The sequence below is a fragment of the Lissotriton helveticus genome, chromosome 1_1, assembly GCF_964261635.1.
Source record: "Lissotriton helveticus chromosome 1_1, aLisHel1.1, whole genome shotgun sequence".
Classification (NCBI taxonomy): domain Eukaryota; kingdom Metazoa; phylum Chordata; class Amphibia; order Caudata; family Salamandridae; genus Lissotriton; species Lissotriton helveticus.
This window is the reverse complement of record NC_136057.1, coordinates 66,618,110-66,640,398: the sequence shown is the minus strand read 5'-3', so window position 1 is coordinate 66,640,398 and position 22,289 is coordinate 66,618,110. Positions and strand designations below refer to the sequence as shown.

The following is a 22,289-nucleotide window of genomic DNA, read 5'->3' as shown; positions in this document are numbered from 1 at the left end:
CTGCCTAATGCCTCTGTCTTTTGTTATGGTGCCTCTGTTCTTTTTCTGGAAAAGCGCGGGGATGCCCAAGGGTAACCAGGCACGATATAAAACTCAGTAATAATAATAACTACATACCCGTTAGGGTCTCAAGGTGCTGAGGGGGGGGGGGGCGCTGCTACTGTTCGAAGAGCCGGGTGTTGAGGAGTCTTTTGAAGGTCAGTAGGTCTTGGGTCTGCCGTAGGCGGATGGAGAGGGTGTTCCATGTCTTGGCGGCGAGGTGGGAGAAAGATCTTCTGCCAGCGGTCACTCTTCGGATGCAGGGGACAGTGGCGAGGGCTCTGTCGGCGGAGCCGAGCTGGCGGGTGGGGGTGTAGAAGCTGAGTCGGCTGTTGAGGTACGCTGGTCCGGTGTTGTGGAGTGCCTAGGGTGCGTGGGTGAGGAGCTTGAAGGTTATCCTCTTGTCGACAGGGAGCCAGTGCAGGTCTCTCAGGTGGGGTGTGATGTGGTTGCGGCGAGGGATGTCGAGGATCAGGCGTGCGGACGAGTTCTAGATGCGTTAGAGCCGTTTCGGGAGTTTAGCCGAGGCTCTTTCGTAGAGGGTGTTTCCGTAGTCCAGTCTGCTGCTGACGAGTTTAAAAATATGTACCACAGGATGTGGTATTTTCAATCCATACTGTTTAAGTTTTGTAAGGGTATAATCAATGGGCATTGAAATGGGTCCCTTGAAGGCCCTGTAGTCATGTCATTAACTTTTCAGGCAAAAACACTCATTAATTTCGGAATAATAAGTGTAAAAACATTAAGGTAACCATGTAAGTTCCACTTAATCTTGCATTCTCTAGGAGTGTTTGCTTTTTTCAATCTGTTGTTGTTTTTTTTCTCTCAGCCAGCATATTGCGCTGGTTTCCTCTTCCTCATAATCTAGTAATATGAGGTCATACGAATGGCAACAGCAAGATGCAAATATGAACACTCCACTGGAAATGAAAAAACGAAAGTAAAAAATGTGTAATTTTCAATGCCAAAAGCTCTAACTTCGACAAACTCGAGACTAGTTGTGTTGGAGATGCTTGTTTATTTGGTCACTGGTAAGTTTTTGCTTTCTATTTGATGATCTCATTTGTTTTAGGCCATCGCTTACGATTGTTTGACTTTATTGCCACTTTAATTTGCTTGCCTCTTATTCGGTGGTTTCCTTGTCGCAGCATGTTCACCATGTTTGTTCCTCCACTGGACCATAGCCTCTTTACCACCTATCCTGTTGACTGGCTTCTAGGCTTTAGATGCTCACTTTTAGGAAACTTTTTTCTTTTGGGTTAAAGTCTTGAATCCACAATTAGGTTTATTTGAGTATTTTTGCAGATAACCATCTCACCCGTGGGCTGTCAGTTTCTTTATTCAATCACTCAATCAATCAACATTTCTATAGCTGGTGGTGTATGTTTGGTGTTGCTTTGTGGGGGCCCCCGGGCTGGTCCTAACTTCCAAAGCTTGGCCCCTGCAACCGATCTGCTTTCCTGCTAGCAGGGTGGCTCTGCACTCCCCCAGTCTCCATTGAAACGCATTGGGCGCAACGCTGATTTTGACCTCTGAACCCAGTGCCGCTGGTGGTGCAGTTTTGGTACTCAACTGACCGTTGTCCCTTGCTGGCCTTTGGTCCAGAAGAGTGGAACTGTAATTTGCATACTTATCTGTTTAACTGCATTATTGTTTTCCTCCATAGGATAACATGGAACTGTTTAGAAATTGGGCCCGATTACTACTTTTAGCTGTGGGAGGGCAGTCGGCTCTCTACCGCCGCACCCCTGTACTGCCAAGAGTCGCTGGTGCCCACCTTCCACATTGTTTTTTTAGTGGGGCGGGTGCCGTGGCGGTCCTGTTTCGGTGCTGTTTAAAAGGCTCTTTGTGAGCCTGAAACGGCACCGCAGAGGAGCAACCAGTGCATGTTCTTGCACAGGAAGGAATGCACCATGTTGTGCATTTCTTCCTGTGCAGGAACAGGGGATGCAGAATTACAGGGGGGCAACAACATGTGCCCTCCTGCATTCACCCCCGTGCGTAGGGGCTGGAGACGGGACCCACTTTCTTTCCTCACTTACAGCATTTGCACAGAGGAAGAACCTCCATAAGACCACTGGCGGTGAGGAAAGTCGTAATATGGTTGGCAGTTACTCGGGGCACGCACAAGCTTGTTGTGGCCCTCGGAACTGCCAGGGAATGGCGGTTCCCTGGCAGTTGCGCCAGTGCAATGGCAATCCGACCACCAAACTCCTAATAGGACTAACGGACTGCTGGTGTGGCAGTGGTTGGACCGCCACCGCCGTACACCTGCGAGTCTGGCGGTCCTCGGACCTCCATACTCGTAATCAAGGCCTAAGTGTCGAATTTTGAAAGTGAAAAGTATTTTTAATGAAAAACATACTTACCTTATTACGAAGCTCTTGGTCTTAAAATAAAGTGCAAACTAAGCAAATGTTTATAAAATTGGTGTGGATCTCCTTTTTGAGTCTTGTGTCCATTATTGGTCAATGTTGTGCAATAAATTTCTTACACTCCTCTGTGTTGGGCATAAGGCTGCTCACCCAGACTAACACTCATAGAGCACTTTGGGTTTTACATTGAGCCCTGTAATCTTTATGGGAACCTTTGAACTCTGTGCACGTTATAACCGCCAAGTGGCATACCATATACAGAGGCAGCTTCCTACAGGGGACACCTTAGAGGGTCTCCTGAAAACCTACCAAGTACTGGTGTGGTCCCTGACTAGTCTCAGCCAGCCTGCCATCAGCAGACATGTTTCTGACCTCATGGGGTGAGGGCCAGCGCCAGGAACAAAGCCTGCTCTGGGCAGAGGTTCTTCACACCTCCTCCAAGTTAGATGCTCTTCCAGGGCGGAAAAAGCTTCAAATGCAATGCCTTCTTTGAAATGCGACCCAAGCAGCTCCAGGTAGTGAAGGATGCCATACTTGCTTGCCTGCTCCACATTTGGTGGGGAGAAAGGTGGGGAAATTAGTTAGATGAGGAGGTGTGACCACATTCAGCCAGCACTACTCCTAAGGCGGGGCAGGTGATGTGAGCACAACTTTTCCAGTTCCACCAACTTGAGATGGCAGGAATTAACATTTCAGGGCTAGAGTAGTGCCCCTTCCCACAGGATGTGGTCACTTAGATGGTGTAGACATCCCAAAAGTAGGTAGCCCATTGCCTACTACCGGTCACTCCCTTTAACGCCCCTGAGTTCAGTATTAAGGTGGCATTCCTGGACCTAGCAACTTAAATTAGTCAGGGAAGAAGAAGATACTGATAAAGAAGAGCTGCTGCCCAAGAACTGAAGCCCTGCTGCAAAGAAATTAGCACAAAACCCTGCCTGTTGCCTTAAGGACTTGACTGTCATGGTGTGCGGTCTCGTCCTGCATCTGTGAGGCCTTCAAGGACCCCGGAGCCCCTCCGGCCATCGACAATTGCCAAAGAATCTCCCTAGGAGTACATGCTCTACTCCCCTGCAACAGCATGCACGAACCGCAGAATCCGACTTGCTGCTGTCTGATGACTGACGCAGCACCTGGGCCAAAAGCGTCACACCAGCTCCATAGGGTCAGATGTGGCTTCACATCATGTTGAAAGACACCAGGACCTACCGGAGCTGCCCTACACCGAGAAGAAGTGTCCACTTCAGACTCCAACTCCCCAGGGAGCAAGCACCCATCGAGGGACGTCGAAACCCCTGAGACCCACTTTGTGAGTGGCCCAGCTGTCCCTGAATCACCTCTATAAATTGCCTGCTCCTGACAGCGAGGACTCCTTGTTGCACAACGCCCTTATGACCTACCAGCTCTGCACCCGGCCCGACCGCACCCGTTAACGACTAACCAGCAGTGCTCCTGTGTACCTTACGCCCTTATGACCTGCTTCCTCGAGTTGGACTAACCTTTAAGTCCCCCTGTGCAGTGTATTTTTCCAAGGGCCCCCTTGTCTATAGCACACCAGCTACCAACAATCTCAGCACCCTGCTTCCAGCCGAATCCTGGATCCTTCAGAGAATTCACTAGTGAAACATTGGACCTGATCTGTCTACTTACCGAAATCCAAGAGGTGAACCTTGAAAATCAACTGTACGATTTTATGTGCATTTGTCTTTTTGCCCAATGACTTCAATTGTGCTTAATTACGCACAAAAGGATACATTTTGCGAACTCTGAAAAGTCATAACTTTAAAATACTTACTGAAGAGCGAACTTCCTGGTTTGAAAAATAACATACAAATCAAAGTTATTTTTGAGAATTGGTCTCTGATTTATTCTTGAATGTTTGTCTCATTTATTGCCTCTGTGACTACAAGTAATGCTTAGCACTATCCTCTGATAAGTCCAACTGCACGCCTACGCTCCCTCTAATAGAGCATTAGTATTATCTACTTTAGCCTCTGTTTACCAATCTGTGCCTCACTGGACTCTCTGCACAGCGTACTTCATTTTAGTGCACTATAGAGAGAGCCAGCATCCTACAGAGAGTATTTCATTTGCATGGTTAGTTTGGTCTAAGTTTCTTCTTTCGGGCCTTCGAGTTCCATCGTGACTATGGAGTCGTGGTTCTATTGTTTGTATTTCTCCTGTGCCTTTATGGGTCTTTTTCACTTCAGGAGCTGTGATTTCTAGTTGTATTTCTTCTTTACTAAACTTTCCCTTTATAGCAGGGTCAGGTAGTCTCCATTTGTGACTATCTCATGCGAGAAACCTGCTGGGAATGTGTTTCACTTAATATCTTTTTGTCATTAGTTTTATCTAGAGTAGGGACCTTCAATGGGCAGTTAGAATTTGGATTGTGGTCTGGACCCTTTTGTGCTGTTTACACAAGTGTTGACGTACTGCAGGACTCTTCGACCTTTCTTAGGTCATTTTCTCTTCTTCCTTCTCTTTAGCTTGTGGAATGCCCTTGCTTGTTTCTTACTATTGAAAATCAAAATTACTTCTTTATTTTCCACAATTCTCTCTTCCTCCGCTGTAGTCTCCTTTATTTCATTAGTGTCCTCACGTAGATGGACATCGTGATCATTCTGCTCATCATTATTTTTCTTTAATATCCGTAGAGTTTTCGACCTTTGCGTTACTATTTCTTTAGACCCTGTCTGTGGACTCTGTTCGAACCATTTTGTTACATTGTTTGCTGCCTGCCGTATGAATGACAGAATCCAGATCGGAACCTATGTCACCTCAGATATTTTCAATGAGACTAAATTTTTTTCCTCTCTGTTTATCTAAGCTTTTAATCTGTTAGATGTTGCAATAGGGCTAAAGTAAGGTGTAGGAAGCTAGCTCTGTATATACTATACCAAAGTGAGGTGTAGTGTGCACAGAGTCCACTGGAACCCCAAAGGTAGGCAGAGGTAAAGTTGGATAGCACCTCACTCTCTATTGGTGGTAGTGTGGTCGAGCAGTAAGGCGGTATCAGAGGACAGTGTTACGCATTTGTTGCACACACTCAATCAGCAAAGATATCACACACTCTAACACTGAACTTCAGAACAATTGGTTTTGTATACAAATATTATTTTAGTTATTTTATTTCCTAGAACCAAGAAAGCCTGGCACAGGTAAGTGATACGTACTTTGCAGTAATAATACTGTTTGTACACAGTTTGAACTGCAATTGTGTATATATGGAGAACTGGACCTTATGGGCCGAGCGGCGCAGGGCACGTCTAATATCTCCGGGTTCACCTGCCTTGTCAGACAGAGACACGAGAAACTCTGTTAGGCGTAGAAAATCAGGTTTATTAGCTGCAGCTAAGCACAGTTGTCCAAGAAGTACACCAATGGTAGGTTCTCTGGAGACTGCCACTTCATTCCGTGCGCACAATCTTTTATGGCACACATATTTACAATGTCTACTCCCAAAACGTACAAAACTGACAAATGAGAAAAGTTTGAAAACAAGCTATCAAGTATCTAGTATACGCCTTTCTTTCAGACCCCGTGTTCTCCCCTCCCCTCACGTTAATCAATGCTAGTGCATGTAATTCAATTTGCAGGTGGCAGGACGTATTTGCGAGCCTCAAAGGATGGTTGTGTAATAGGAGAATACAAGGAGAGAATAGTGAAGGCCAGTCAAATAAGATAAAGTAAAGGAAAAATGGTGGGCCCAAACAGTCAACTAAGACAAGGATCAATCAGTCTAGACATGGATTAACTTTCTCGGCCAGACCCTGACATCGGTTTCACAAACAAGGACAAAGGGTTACTTTTTAACAGAAAGAGACGCATAGCAGCTGGAAAGGCAAAAACACTATGTTCGCCGTGCTGCCTGAGTGAGGGCAACACAAAATGTCGGCTGTCACAAAATGGCGGCTGTCACAAAATGGCGGCTGACTACGAAGCGAAGTCGAAAATCACAGAACCTCATATATACGTTTGATTTGATTACAGTAGAGCTACTAGTAATGCAATGAATTTAAATACTGTACATGTACTTTGTACTGGCTTTTTAGTAGAATGTCAAGTAGATTACTGTACAGATTACTTTTCTTACGCAGTGTAGTATACTTAGATACTACACTGGGACATTTCCTGTAAACAGGTAAGTAAAAGCATTTTGGCTATATAGTTACAGTTTTAAAGGGTTTCATAGATTTTCCAACTCCACACTTAGAAACTTTTCACAGAAAAAAACAGTGAATGTTATCCGATGGAGGACAATAGGGTTATCGGTTCGAAGGTAAGTATTCAGTTGTGGGAGTTGGTATTCTGGGGGTAGACTCATGGGTCCCCCAGGGTCAAGGATGCACTCTTGTTACACCCTCAGCAGCACTAGGGTGGCCGGGTGCTGAGGCCCAATGTTATCCAGCGTGGCTGAGGCCCAATGTTATCCAGCGTGGCTCAGTGGTTAGAGGCGGCAGACCCGGAAGCTGAGATCGGCCGTGGACCAGGGTTCGATTCCCCGCCTCGGCGGGTCTCGGGCTCCAAAATTCAGCGGACTCGACAATTCTCGCTCCGGTGCCTACTCGACTCACGGGGTCACACTCTGCGACTCTGGGCAATAGCTTGCTTAATCTCCACTACGGCCCCTCGCGGCGGGATGCCTGGCTTTCACCTTGTGGATACCCTGCCGGGGTATCTCACAGGGGAATACCAGGACGGGTTCCCTAAGCAAGCGCCTTGATACCTTCGGGTGATACGTGCGCTATATAAGTCGCAATACATTTACATTTACACATCCAATGGGGGATCGGGGCCTCTGGTTGGTGGCTTCTTACGAGAAGGCCACAAGGTTGTGGGAGCAAAACTCCTGGACTTAGGGCAAATGGGGGTTCAAGCCAGCACAAAAAGTGCACCCTCAGCTGCACTGGGGCGGCCAGGTGCATAGTGCTGTTTTGGCGTGTTGCGCTCCCTTTAGCTTTCAATTGGGAGTCTCTGGTTTGCAAACACACTGCAGGCTTGGGGACGAAGGTCTTCTGGGTGCGACCACTACTTGCAGAGGTAAGTTAGGATGTTGGGAGTTGGCTAGGCGCCGCAGGTTGGTCCCCCAAGGCTGCAGGATGTCAGGTGCAGGGATGCCTTTTATGCTCGGATCTTCTTACCAGCTCCTGGTCGTGGTTGGAGGGACCTTCCAGATTTAGGCTGCAGGCGTCAGCTGGAGGCTTGAGGCAGGTCAGGGATCACTGTATGACACACTGGAGTTTCACTTCTGCAGGTTTGAGGTGGGGATAGGCCGGTAGGGCTGGGGCCAAGTCAGTAGGTGTCCTCCTCTTGTTAGCTTCGGCATGGCTGTTCGGTCCTTCTTCTTTTCTTGTAGTTTCTTGTCTGAGGAGGTAAGTTTAGGGGTGCCCCCTAAATACTAGATTTAGGGGCATTACAGGCAGGTAAAGGTTGGGATCAATGGGTCCCTTCCTTGGGGTGGTTACACCCCCTATTAAGCCACCCTCCAGTGGGAGGGGGCATATGCCTCACTCGGGTTGGCTGGGTCCCCCATCTGCAAGATAGCGGGGACTGAGAGTAGTACTTCACCTCACCTGCCCAGCCCCACCTGAGGGGCGGAGTTGGCAGAGATGGGCACACCTCCTTTCCTCACTTGGTTTTCCCGCTGGTTCTCCCGCCCAAAGTGGGGGTCAGAACCAGTGGGGACCAGTTGCTGGAAGCAGCAAGTCTCCTGGGGAAGCTCACAAAGGCGTCAAGCCTTTGAAGTTTCCTCTTCGTGGACCCTGCCCAACCTGGGGAAGGAGGCTTAACACCTCGTCCCAGAATGTGCATTGTTGCAGGCCCCCGAGAGCAGCAGGCTCTTGACCTAGGGGACCTCCAGAAACATGTTTGGCGGTGGCAGCTGAAAGCAGCCACTCAGCATGGACACTAGTGGTAGGCTATTTTTCAGGGGCATGTCTAAGATGGCCTCTGTGTGCATTTTTCATTAAATTGAGAGAATGTGTGGTCATAGGATCACTAAGGACGTGCTCCTTTCACTTGAAACTCACGTGGTTTCTTCACACGTTTTACCAATTATTTGTAAGCGTTTCAGTTTTCAATTTTCATATATCGGTGCATCTTCAATAATATACACTCCATTATTGTATTTTATCATTCAGGATTTTATTTTCCAAATCAATTTAGTCATTCATTGCAGTCATGAATATTTTCATTGCATTACATCATGCCCAATGCATTTCGGGTTGAACAAAGAAAACCCTTCGTCAGGGACCTGTGAATAGAAACATACAGGACCTTAGCACTCAAAGCAAAAAACTGATTGAATAAGTATATGTAATTACAGTACATTCTGTCATATACATTTGAAAAGTTCTTTAAAAGCATCTCAACATGTTGCAAGCATACTGTTACTATTGAGGTGTTAAATCTGTAGCTGATTGTAAACCTAAAGACTGTGAAAAATCGGCTCAGGAAATGGTAGAGAAAACTATAAGGGACCATTAGCAAAAGATAAGTCTGAATGACGATGGAGCCGTTTGTAAGGCCATTCAGCGTGCTGGGTTAAATGCCTAAAACGAAACGAAACATAAACTAAGTCGCTAGCGTACTTACTACAGGTAATGCAGGAACAATCACGGCATTCCAAAACGCGGAAGTGAAGGGATAATGCCTAAGCCTATCACGGGAGTTCTTATAGTGATGTGACCGCGTCACATGATAATGAGAAGTTTCTTTACGCCAATGTCGAAAATAAGTCTCAATGATAAATTGGGTGAGCTATATGCATGATACTGCGAAAAAATAATATCATTCACGTATACAAATGAGTTTATGTGAAAGAATACGATAAATGAAATTAGACGGTGTTGTTAAAAACAACTACCAGCTAGGCTGTGGTTGGGTAAAAGTTCCGGTCACGTGATGGAAAATGTGCCAATCAAAAGAGTGGAAGCCAAACTATACACTGAAATGCAATGTAAATAAACACGGAAAGTTAGCTAAAGCATCAGGCGTAATTCACATCGAGTGGACTATAGTACACTGTGAAGGTTAACAGTACGTGTATAATCGTCAGGAACAATAACAGTGCTATGTTATGTCGAAGGTGACTAAAATATGAACAAATTAAAAAACAAGGTAAACAAAAATGAAGCGAATATACAAGCCGGGTCCATAATAACAGTATGCGATGACATATCGGTACTATTGCGTAATGGACAAAATTAAGAAGGAAGATGCATAGCGTCTATTATCAAGGGTAAGGACGGCTCAATGAGCCAATAGCTGTGCTGAGTATACATAATATCTTCAGAAAAAGCATGTGAGTTTGATTCTATCATTGATCCCTATGAGTTGAAGGGAATTAAGTTTCTTGATCCAAAAGAATTCTGCTTGTAGGCGTTGTTTGACTGGATCCATGTCGCAGCGTTGTGGGAGTATCTCCAGTATAGTGAATTTCAATTGGGCAATTTGATGATTGGATTCCAGCCAATGTGTGGCCACCGCGTATTTCATGTTCTTAGTTCGGATATTGCTTTTATGTTCTGATATTCTTATTTTAATTTTTCGTTCAGTCTGGCCGACGTATATTTTGCCGCATGGGCATTTAATAGCATATATTGCATTTCTGGAATCACATGTTCCTGTGTATTTTAGGTCAATTTTATAGCCTTTTGTAGGATGCATGAAAGTTTTTCCGATGACGTTATTGCAATGTATGCAATTCAAACATTTCATCATTCCTTTGAATGGTAATTTCGTTGTTTTTTTCGTAGTGAGAATCTCTTTCAAATTTTTTGATCTCTTAAATGCGAAAATTACGTGGTCACTGTACAAATTTTGAAGATCTGGCTCGGATTTGATTAAATACCAATGTCGATTAATGATTTTTTTGATCTTTTTTGCCTCAGTAGAAAATTTCAAAACACACACTGTTTTTTTTCTGTGGTTTGTTGTGCTGAGCTCAATAAGCTTTCTCTTGATAACTTAGATACTTTTTTTAAGGATTCCTTTAAAATCTCTTCAGGATAACCTCTTGATAGATATTGTTGTTGTTGTTCTGTCAGTGAATTTTCAAGGATATGAGCATCTGAAGTGATTATTTTCAAACGAATGAATTGAGATGTAGGGAGATGGTTTTTTAGAGTTTCAGGGTGGCAACTCTGGTATAGTAGGCAAGAGTTGCGATCAGTGGCTTTTTTGTGCACTTGAGTTTGTATTTGATGGTTAGTGATTGTGATTTGTACATCCAAAAATGATATCGTTTCTTTCTCGATGGTGTGGGTGAATTTAATTCTAGGGTTCAATTGATTCAATGTAGCAATGTTGTTCAATAGTTGCTCCTTTTCTCCTTTCCAAATTAGGAATAGATCATCAATATATCTTTTGAATGTTATCATGTTGGTTGTCCAATTTGTGTTGTTCAGGATGTGGTCATGTTCAAATTTAGACATAAACAGGTTCGCGTATGATGGGGCCCCCCAAAACCCATTGATGTACCGTTACATTGGTTATAGTAGATGTTTTGCCATTCAAAATAACTATGGTATAATGCAAAATGCATTAGTTCCATTAGAAAAACCTTGTTTGCTTCACAATCTTCATCTCTTAAAACTTTCCATTCAAGTGCTTCTAAACCTTCATTGTGTGGGATTGATGTGTACAGTGACACAACATCAACTGTACATAACCAATAGTCTGTGTTTTTGTCCAGTTCAATTGTTTTAAGTAGATTGAGGAAGGCTGTTGTGTCCTTTATGTAAGTCTGTCCTTTCTTTACGATGGGTTGAAGGTACCAATCTACATATTTACCTATACTTTCCGATATTGCTCCACATGCTGACACAATGGGTCTGAAAGGTGGTTTCTGGGCATTTTTATGGATTTTGGTAGCATATACACTTTTGGTCTGCGTGGGTACTTAGTATCAAGAAACTTGTACATTTTTTCATCAATCCATTTCATGTTGAGTGCATTTTCCAAAATTGATATGAACATTTTTTGGTATTCTTCCGTGGGATCACCATTTAGAGGAATGTATGTGTTTAAATCATTCACGTGATTGTTTACGCTATTTTCGTAGAAAACAGTATCCATTATGATTAGAGCCCCTCCTTTGTCGGCCCTTTGGAAAGTTAATTCAGGGTCATTGGATAAATGTATGATTGTGCTCCATTCTGTTCTTCATAGATTGCCTTTCTTGTTGTTGCTAAAGTTGATTTTTTGAATTTCAGAAGTTATAGATCTTTCGAAAGCTTCGATAGTTTTGTGCGAATAGGGTGCACAAAATGTACTCTTTGGTTTGAAAATTTTTGTATGCTCGGTTGCCGATGTTGCTGCATCCTTAAAGAAATACTTAAGTTTCAGTGTTCTCAAAAATTTAAATAGGGCAATTTCTGTTTCAGGTAAGTTGGTCTTGTATGTAGGGACAAACGACGTTCCTTTATTCAGTACAGTCATTTGTGCTGGTGTTAGCTGTTTTGAAGAAATGTTGATTACTAGGTCATTTTGACTGTTTTCTGGCTTCTTGTTCTTTTTGCAATTTCTTCTGCTGTTTTGTCTGCCCCTCCTGGTGTGCCGGTGGTGGTGCGTTGGTGCTGGACTTATGTCTAAAAAAGACTGGTTTTTTGATGATGTGCTGGGTTCTTGTGATTTTTCAATTGATTTTTCAATTGGTTGTCTTGACTGCGAAATGTCAGATTCTGAGGCCAAGCTTTCTTGTGATGAATTACCAGATGCTTTTGGTTTGGGTTGTTGCCATTTTCTTTGATTATAAATTTCAGCCCAAGTGTACACCTCGTCGTATTTATAATCTATTGTGTCTCTTTTATATTTTCTTACCTTACGATCGTTCACTTCCTTAGCGTACTTATCTAATTTTTTGTTCACATCATCCAGGATTGTTTGTAGGTCTGGTAATTTCTCTAGTTCTTTCTTCATATTTGCCAAATCAATTTCGATTTCTTTCAAAACCTTTGAGAGTTCTTGTATTATCAATAAAATTAAATCTAAAGAACATTTGTTAAGAATTTGGTACCATTTTTCTACGAATTGTTTGTTGTTCCTGCACAGCATTGGTTTGTGAGCGATTCTTAACCCTCTGGGGATTCTTTTGTTTTTGTGGTAATGTATTAGAGTTGTTGCATGGAGTCTTTGATTGATTTCTTTTTTGCTTATATATTCAAACTGGCGAATTAGTTGTGCAGTAGTTGAGATGTTAGGACTGAATGCTCAACCATTAAACAAATCAAAGGAGAGCACGGAGATAACAATATAATTTCCTTTTTCATTAAATACCACACTGGCGTCCGTGAGCGTTTAATGTGCTGAGATGTTTGATACCAAACTCCTCAGTTTCGTTTCAGTGTAGCCATTATGGTGCTGTGGTGTTTGTAATGACAAACTCCCAGCACCATATACTCTTAATGGCAGCACTGCACTTACAACGGCTAAGAATAGACTTAGACACTGTAGGGGTACAGGGCTCATGCACCTATACCCTCATCACTGGTTTAGTGCACCCAGCTAGAGGGGTGACTGATCTATGCAAGGTCAGTGGGTTGTAGGTATGGCACACAGGGATGTGTGCCATGTCGACTCTTCACTTTGTTCTTCACCAAGTCACGCAGCCTCCAAAGGCAGTGTGTGAGTGTAAAGGTACAGGACATCTAAGGATAGCATACTATGTGCTGCAGCCCCTGGAGGCCTTCCTTGGTCACAGTTCCGTGGGTACCTGTGGTACCATTTACTAGGGGCTGACCTGTGGCCAGAGATGCCAATTGGGTTTTGTCTTCAATGCAGTGTTAGGGAAAGAACATAGGCCTGGGGTACCTGATTAGCAGGAGCCAAGGGCACACCCAGTCAAAGTACATCAGCAGTTCAGCAAAAGGTGGGGAAACCATGCAGAAAGAGGGCACTTTCTCACATAAGTTCACTGTTATGGTCCGAGTCTTTCACTGACCTTGTCGGTAAGTTAAGGATGGCTTCCAGAGTATTTTGGATTGGTGTTGTTGTAAACAATCCTGTTGTTGGATGAGGTCCAGGTTGCACCAAAGGGGCTGTCTTCTACGCCCACCTCCTAGTAGGGGGTGACCTTCATTTGTCTGGGAGTTTGCTACCATTTTCAATTGAGTAATCACTCGTATATGATAGGAAGAATGTTCTTTATTTTGAAGACAGCATTTTACAATGCCACGATTTTGACTTAGAATATGGAGCTAGAAGTACTTTTAGTATTACAGAATTCAAGTTTCCTTGACAAGCATACAGCTGAATGGCATATCGGTTTGTTCCCATATCCCTGGCAGTGTTTTCCTGGATAGATTTATCAATCATTATGTTGTAATCATTGTGTTGTTCTGACATCTTGACGATTTCTGTTCCATCTTCTTAATAATAAATTGTGCCCCCTAGCTGGTTCCCATTTTTTCAATCTGAGATAATTGTTGTATTTGTTTATTAGCAGTGTTTGCCACATTGCCACTAGAGTCCTGACCCTCCTGTAAAGATGAGTTCTTTTCCAGAAGAAAGTGCTAATTATTGGTATCCAAATATATTTTCACCTGTACTGGAAATTTGAGTTTTTCTATGGGGGAGGGCCTAAACCCCCTTCAATGTTACCCTGTTGGTTTCTCTTCTGTCGTTCTATGTGCCATGCAAGTAGACAAACTCGTGGAATGAAATGCTCATGTTTGGGATCCTTTGCTTCTTGATGGGCTTATCAGACTTCTACTTTTTTTACTTGCTTGTCATGTGGGTTATTACAGTCAAGTAGTTCTTAAATCTTCCTCACACTCTTATCATCTGCAATCCCGTAACGTAGCCCGTCTAACTCATCCACTGGAGTTACTGTCTTAGTACTCCCTCTCCTTGACTTCCGTTTTCCCATTGTTTAGCACCTTTCAATATAAGACAACTTGAGCAAGTTAATAAGTACTTTAATCAAACTGTTAGAAATTGGGTTTCTGGGTGGCAAAGTTATGCACCCTGTACATCCAGGAACCACAATACTAGCCAGAGTAAGTCAGAAACACACTAAAAGATTATCCGTGCTCACCCTCTGGTAGCTTGGCACAGAGCAGTCAGGCTAATCTAAAGAAGCATTGTGTAAAGTATTCGTGCAGCACAACACACAGTAACACGATGAAAACACCACAAAAAGACTCCCCACTTGTTTAGAACAAGCAATATAAATGCAATAGGTTTCACATTTGTTGGAGCTATTGGCATTGTAAGTGGCAATGTTTTTACTTCTGTGTTAAGGAGTGTATGTTTGTGGTGTGGCCTCGTTTAGGAAACTTAAACGCTTTGGAAGTTGTAGTCCTAGTTCATTTCCACTGAACTCGAAGAGTGCGGATTCTACGTTGGTCCAACAGAGCATAGACCTAAGTGCATTCAATCATGTTGCCTCTGAATGGAGATTGGGAAGTTGAACTTCCAGATGGCTTTATAGCTCAGCCCAAAACACAGTTGAGACAATGCCTAACGGCCAGAGCTTCTGGCTTTGGCGCTGAGGAATCAGGTTCGGGACCTGGCTCCAGCTATATATCCCCAGGCCTATTCATTTAATCCCTCTTGTCCTGAACACAAAAAATAAATAACATGACCTTGTGTATCGTAACCTGGCAGTAATGTAAATTGATGTAATGCTCTTGACCTACATGTGTACAACACAAGACTGCAAAAAGAATCACATAAAATAAATATCTGAAACCTAGAGGACCACCTTCTAATTGTGGTGTTACTTCTCCATAACCAGTGCATCTTCTCACCTTGTGCCTCACTCCCCTAATCTAACAAAAGTTGAAGTTCGCAGAAAGAAGCATATAATTGCGAAAAGCTGTTAAGTACTAACTTTCATGGCCAGTTTATGTGTAACAACTACTAATAAGCTACGTAAAGTTCTGCACAAGTGCAAAAATAGAGCAAATGGCTTTTGCTGCTCATGCAAGCAGTACATTACAAAAACAGAACGGTTTCAAACTGAAGTTTTGCACAAAAGTAACACATGAAGCACACTAATTTGTAATGTCCAAAGCAAAACGGTTTTAATGAAAATTATTCACAGACCAAATTTTATTTTTAAAAATGTATTAAAGGCATAATTTATTTTCCAAGCCATATCCACATGATCTTTTTTTTGCAATGTTCATCAGTGTGGGTCGTCTGTTGCTGCGGTGGTGCAAAATGCTTAAAGTAATTTTGGAACCCAATGAACGGCACAGGATGCAGTTGTTCTCTTATTAGTATACCCGTGAAAGTGTTTGTAATGTAATAGGTGCACGGGAAACCAAGGGTGAGCTGCTGGCACGCAGCCCACATCATGATCGGCAGAACATGGAAAAAAAGCGCTGCAGGAGACATGGTTTTCAGGCTCAGTTTTTATTCATATGTTCAAAAGACGTTCACACAATGAACTAACGGCTTGGTTATATAGTGTCTGTATTGCTATGTACTATAGACCTGCAGCACTTAAAGTATCTCAATGTGCTGAAACACAGGATTACAAACCCAGTCTCCCTTAAAAGGAAGCCGAAAACCAAAACAACATCCTACCAAAAAAAGCCCAAGTGACGGTGGACATCGAAACATGCAAAAAGTGTAAAAATAAATACAAGCAAGGAAGTGGGTGGCACTGTGTGGGAGCCAGCACTAACCCAACTGTGGCATTAAGAGGAGGTTTGAGGGAAGAATGCTATATTTACATGTAAGCGGCTATGGTGCTGAAGCTAAACACACACACACACAGTAACAGAGCAGGAAACCAAGAAAACAATAGCCCCCCAAAGAACAGATAAAGAACCATTGCGAAATGAAGCAGCACTTAGTGCCTCTTGCGTTGATGGAACAGAAGGGAAAAAGGAGGGGCAAACAGGCATGACTAACCACTAGCTGCAAAGGATTTTTAAAATAAATGAAACATCAAATCAAAAGCAGGGGGATGACTTTAAGACCACAAAAGAAGTTACAACATGTCACGAATGCTCAACCTAAAAATAGATCATGATTTAAGAAATAAAACAAGACCAAAACAACCCAAAAAACTATTTTAAAAAGTTGAGCCATGAATTCTTAAAGAATAAATGCAGCTCTAGCGCTTAGAAGAAAATAGGTCTTTAAGGGAGTTATCTGCTCCTGCTGGACAGGGGAAAAGTCAACAGTTCAAGCCAACCACAATGGAACGCGGGCTGGAAGCAGGGGCCACACAGGACCGGGGAACAGAGTTCCCGGATTCTGGTCACAACTGCGAGATGCAAGGCGCAGTGGAGTGATACGTCAATGTCGAGCCCAAAGGGGTGCCAATGAGTCTAATGCATAGACGAAGTCCCAAAGCAGAGAGGTGTTGGCTGTGAGGTGATGCATTGGGTTTCTCCGGGATAGCGTCGATCTCTCCACATTCAAGCATAGCACGGTTCTGATTCATCGTGTTTTTGTGGCGAGGCGCTGGTCCTGTGTGTGATGAACCAGTTCTACTCCCGCAGCAGGGCCGATGCTCCGATTCTGCTCCAAGCAGACGGGAGATGCGTTGATTACTCTGGTACAAGTATCTGGGTCCACTTGCAGTGAACTAGGCACAGGAACAGGAGTAAAGACTTAGATAGCCCTGGGTCTCAAGCAAGAGGAGGAAAGCCAACAAGCCTTTTGGAGATCACTTTGGTTGGAAGGCAGAGTCCAACTCTCCCTCAGCAGTCCAAGAGCAGCAGGCAGCAGGGCAGGACAGCAGAAGAAACAGGTCTTGCTGTCCAGCAGTGTCAGTGCTTGTAGCAGCACAGCAGCTCTTCTGACCAAGATTAGTTACACGTTTAGAAGTGTCTGATTTGAGGGTGTCAGAGACCCACTACTTTACCCAGTTGTAACTTTGAAGTGAGGTTGACTTTGAAGAAGGGTCTTTGAAATGCACAGAATCCCTTTCTTCCCAGCCCTGGCTCCAGACTGTCTATACTGGGTAATCGGTCCTTGTGTGGGACAGGACACTGCCTATTCAGGTGTAAGTGCTGCCTCCTCCCATTCTGCCCAGTTTGACAATCAGAAAGTAGACGGACACTCAGACACACCTACTGTTCCTGTATTTTTAGCTGTCTAGAGGGAATGCACAAAGTGAAGCTGTTGCCCATTCCAGAAGTGCATTGGAGACAGGCTGCAGGCACACAGAGAATATAAATGCCTGCTTTCTAAAAGTGGTATTGCTAAAACAGTAATGTTACATGTTAATGTTAAGTGACAATTGTGTAGCGCATAATCACCGGTCGCTTAGTGCTTATGAGAGAATTACAGAACCATACCAGCAGTTGCCGAACACTGAGCCTACCCAGTCAGAGCTCATCTTGTCCCCAGGCCTGTGTGAACAAGAAAGTCTTTAGTTTTTTCCAGAATGGAAGGAGAGTGGCTTCCTTACGCAGACTCTCCTGCAACTTATTGCACAGTTGGGCAATCGGATCTGAGAAAGCTTGTCCACCCATGGTGACTTTGTCAAACCGTGGACAGGACAACAGGCATGCCTCGGACGAACAGAGGACAAGTCCCTGCACATATATCCTTAGCGGTCCTTGATGTTTTCTGGTGCCATCCCAAAGAGAGCTTTGTGTGCAATACATAGGCCCTTAAACCTGGCCATCTGCTTAATTGGGAGCCAGTGAAGCTGCTTCAGTAGTGGTGTGGCATGTGAACTTCTTGGGAAAATTGATCTTGTTGCGTTTCTCATTACTACTTGCAGCTTAGCTAACAGTCCACATTCTCCATTAAAGAGAATCCATTATTACCATTCCAAAGATATAAAACATGATGGAGCTATTTCTGTCTATTCAAGAATTACACCTTAAGGGTGAATTAGGGAATTTCCAATGTTAACCTAAGAGAGGAGCAGGCCTCACAGTAGTGAAAAATGAATGTAGGTGTTTTCCATTACCAGGACATTCAAAACTTCAAAGTATATGTCCTACCTTTTATTATACAGCACTCTGCTCTATGGGCTAACTAGGGCGTACCTTAGAGGTGACTTATGTGTAATAAAAGGGGAAGCTTAAGGCTTGGCATGGAGTTTTAAATGCCAGGTTGAAGTGGCAGTAAACTGCACAGTGGAGTGGCAGGCCTGAGACATGTTTAAAGGACTGCTTGAGTGGCAGGCACAATCAGTTCTGCGGGCCCATTAGTAGCATTTAATGTATAGGCCCTGGACACAGGTAATGCATACTACTAGGGACGTGCAGGTAAATTAAATATCCCAATACCAATGTAACCATGTTTAGAGCAGAAGTACATGCACGTTAACACTGGTCAGCAGTAGTAAAGTTTTCAGAGTCCTAAGACCAACAAAAAGAATCAGCAAAAAGAGGAGTTAAGCAGGCAAATAGTTTGGGGGAAGACTACCCTAAGGCCGACATGTCTACCACAAACCAAACCTCTGATCTGGTCAGTGAAAAATATCATATAATTGCAGATTCGAGAACTGGCTTCAAATATTAAAAGGCTTTCACTTGGGGCTCTACTCTCTTGTCCTTGTGTTGTTCCAGGCAATCAGGAGTGGTCTGATTTGTCTCTTAAATATGTTTGTTGGCTGGTCTGACTTTAGACTGTATGTTTAACAAGTTATTGGCCAGATATTAGTACATTATTTAATCTCCTTTATCCTGTACTTGTACGTGCTTTAAGGTGTCAGCACTTTGAGTTTCCAAGAACCTTTCATGCTGGCTCTCAGTACATTTATCACCCTTATTCCCTTTCCATCTTATGGCCTACACGTTTGGTTGCTTGCTAGCAGGAAATTAGCACAGCACTCACCATAAGATATCCTAGTTTCTCTGCATTTACTTGGACAGGTATATTTTAGAGTAAGTGCTAATTTGATAGTCTCAGCTCAATTTGGCTTCAGCCCAGGTCAGTCCAGGAAAAATTATCTCTAATTCGGGAATTTTATATGCGGGTCCCTGGAGTTCATTGCCAATTATAGTCACCTAAGGAAAGAGCTGGTTGACGCTCCAAGTCGCGGCAAACAAGATCTCCACAATGTTCATCCTCTAATAACACCATGTGAAGTTCCGTTTTTACATAGCATGTGTAGGATGGGTGTTATCACAGATAAAGTTTGAATCTGGGGTGTGTACTAATTTCCCTAAAGTTACTATTTAGGAAAGCGATACCATCCCAAAGATGCTTACCAATCTAGGTGTCGATTGTTGGTTTTAGGTGGCGATTGAGTTGCATGATATCATGAAAGCCTGCCGCAATGAAAGGAAGAAGGAGCATTCTGGAGCACCTCCCAAGGATTTCTACAACAGGACAGTGAGCACAAGAGAGGAAAGGGCAAATGGTAATTAAAGCAATGAATGTTTTTCTTCTTCATTGATAGGATATTTTATTTTCATTGCTTGACAGCTCTTGTATTCATGTATTTGCAGTAGTAATCTGAACACCCAGTGAGAAGAGCATACCGCATCTTAGGGAAGAGGACATGTACTCCTTGCATGGGGAACACTTTTCAAATGTCAGTTTACCGATAGTAAATTGAGAGATTTTTATAATTGTCTGAACTGAAACATGTTTTTTTTCATAATTCTGTTGGGGGTGAGGTAGAAACGAAAACCTCTGAGTTGAGTTGACGTAAAGAGGAGCCGTCTGTTGGGTGGTTGTGGAGGGAGATCTGGATCCATCAGGCACCAGCATGGGTCAGGATAAGAGAAGTAAATGGCATAATTGGGATTTGTCTTCTGCGCTACATTTGCCAACGCTGTGGTCACGTGTACATCACACCGCCAGACTGGCAATATTGACCATGCTGGTGATTGGGGAGAAGCACACATGTGATAGCGACAGTCCTGGGCTGCACGACTCCTTATACCATCACAGGTGACCTCTTGAGTGGCACTGCCCTGAGCAGGGCATGGAAGATATTTTAACCCCTTGCATGTGGAGCTGTGCTCATGACAAGCTGGGCTCGTCATAATGGCCGCGTCACTCCCACGCATAATTGATTCCCCGCCTGTGCGGGAGAATCACTTAGCGGGCGGAGTCGTGACAAGCCCAGCTAGATATGAGCACAGCTACCCTGTGCCTCATGACGAGCTAGGCTCGTCACGGGTACCACGGTGCCGCACCCCCCCCCCTTCCCGCACGCCGTGGGGGAATTACCCCCGCGGCGAAGGGGTTATACATACACTACAGATAGATGAGCATAAGGGACGAGCACTTATGACAAGTCATACCAACCACAAGCTGCACCTGCCTGGGATCTTAAAGTGTGCTATTAAACTGTTATCCTCCTCCTCTTCATAATAGTATTAACATAACTAACCTACCAACCATAACCTGCCATTCATACCAAACTATCCTCCCTTTACACCTACAACACTACATGCCATGCCCTTGCTAACCTACTTGCACAAAAATACTTACTTACCGTAACTAACCTACCGATGTACAATTACAAACATTTGATTTATGGTTTTTTATTTTGTGCTTCAGGCTTTATGAAGGTAAAAACAGAAATGGTGCCAGCGTTCGACGAAAGAGGCGTGGTCCCCTTGCAAGATTTCAAGTTTTGTTGCGACAGTGAGACGATTACAAGCAGTGCCTTTGGTAAGATCCATGTTGTTCCTGCATCCTATGTATATTGAAGGAAAGTTCTTCCTCCACACCCAGGGATTTTAAACACAAATTGGAGCTCATCCTGTGATAACTGACCGTGCTCGGTGTCCTGATATAGCCGTAGGTCATCTTGCATTTATGCTGTTTAAAGTGCACTTAGTTTAAATGGCTTCTTTGATGAGAATGTATTCTAATTCTAGTTCATTTGAATTAATTTAGCTGTTTATAGGGCTCCATCCGAAGAGCTTGGGTGGACTTATTGGGAGTAAAAATGCTTATAAACTGTGTATATATGTTCAAAGCATGTGTGTTTGTAGAACGAGTGGCAGGCGTCGCAATCTAAGGTAGTAGTCCCTGAGGTGGAAAGATGGGGACTTAGGCTATTATTTTATCTCTACTGTCCTGTGTGCTCCCATAAAGAATTACATTTATGTGTCTGCACCACCTGCCCCTAAAAACGGACTTTTTAAAAAAGAAATCGTAATTTTTTAAAAACGATCTATTATTTTATTATTACACACTGCTCCTATTCTTGTAGGGACAGGCTCATCCATGCTGCCGATTTGGGGCTCCTGGACGCGAGAATACATCGCGGGCGCCATTTGGGGTGAGGGAGGTCGGCATGCTAGTCTCTTGCCAGCCCACTCAACCTATAAAATGCAACACCCCTTCCGACCGTGCAGCGGACGAGCGCAGCGGGCGCGCCGATGGCACGCTGGAGGCGCGCCAGAGGCAAGTCCGTCTGCGCCCGTCCGCGCCAGACCGGGCCCAGGACCCAGCACTATCTGTGCCAGTGCCGCACACTCAGCTGTATACGCAAGGGAGGCTCTAGTCCGACTTAGACAGACCCCCCAGCCGAGTTGCTCCCATACACTCACAGTGATGAATCCGCTCACACATTGTCCATCATGTCCCTTCCAACTTCAGGGACCCGATTACCGCCTTCCCACATGGGCCCCAGTCAACATGGCCCTACTTAACTGCCGTTCGCTGCCCAAACACGCTTTAGAAATAAATATGCTGTTACAAGACCTCCGCCTAGAGGTCATGTTTCTCAGAGACATGGCTAACAGCTGATTGTAAACCAGATATTGCGCAAGCTCTGCCCCTGGATTATTCAATACAGCGCCTTGACAGACCAGCAGGGAAGGGTGGTGGAATCGCTTTGATATATCAAAACCACCTCTCCTGTCGCATCACCGATAGCCCCATTTTGGATTGTGAAAATGCTCTGTTCTCGATCCAAATGTCCCCTCCGAAATCCCTCTCAGGCCTCCTGGTATATAGACCCCAGGGCCCCCAAGGGCGCTTTTC

At 44.0% G+C, this 22,289-nt stretch overlaps 1 protein-coding gene across 1 annotated transcript in view; it reads left to right on the top strand.

Annotated features, from left to right (window-relative positions):
- LOC144826987 (uncharacterized) overlaps positions 1-22,289 on the top strand; it is a 105,819-nt gene that overhangs the window by 50,878 nt on the left and 32,652 nt on the right. The window contains exons 4-5 of the mRNA XM_078685488.1: positions 19,578-19,701; positions 20,853-20,966. Of these exons, the coding sequence (XP_078541614.1) occupies positions 19,578-19,701; positions 20,853-20,966 (238 nt within the window). The remainder of the gene's footprint in view (positions 1-19,577; positions 19,702-20,852; positions 20,967-22,289) is intronic.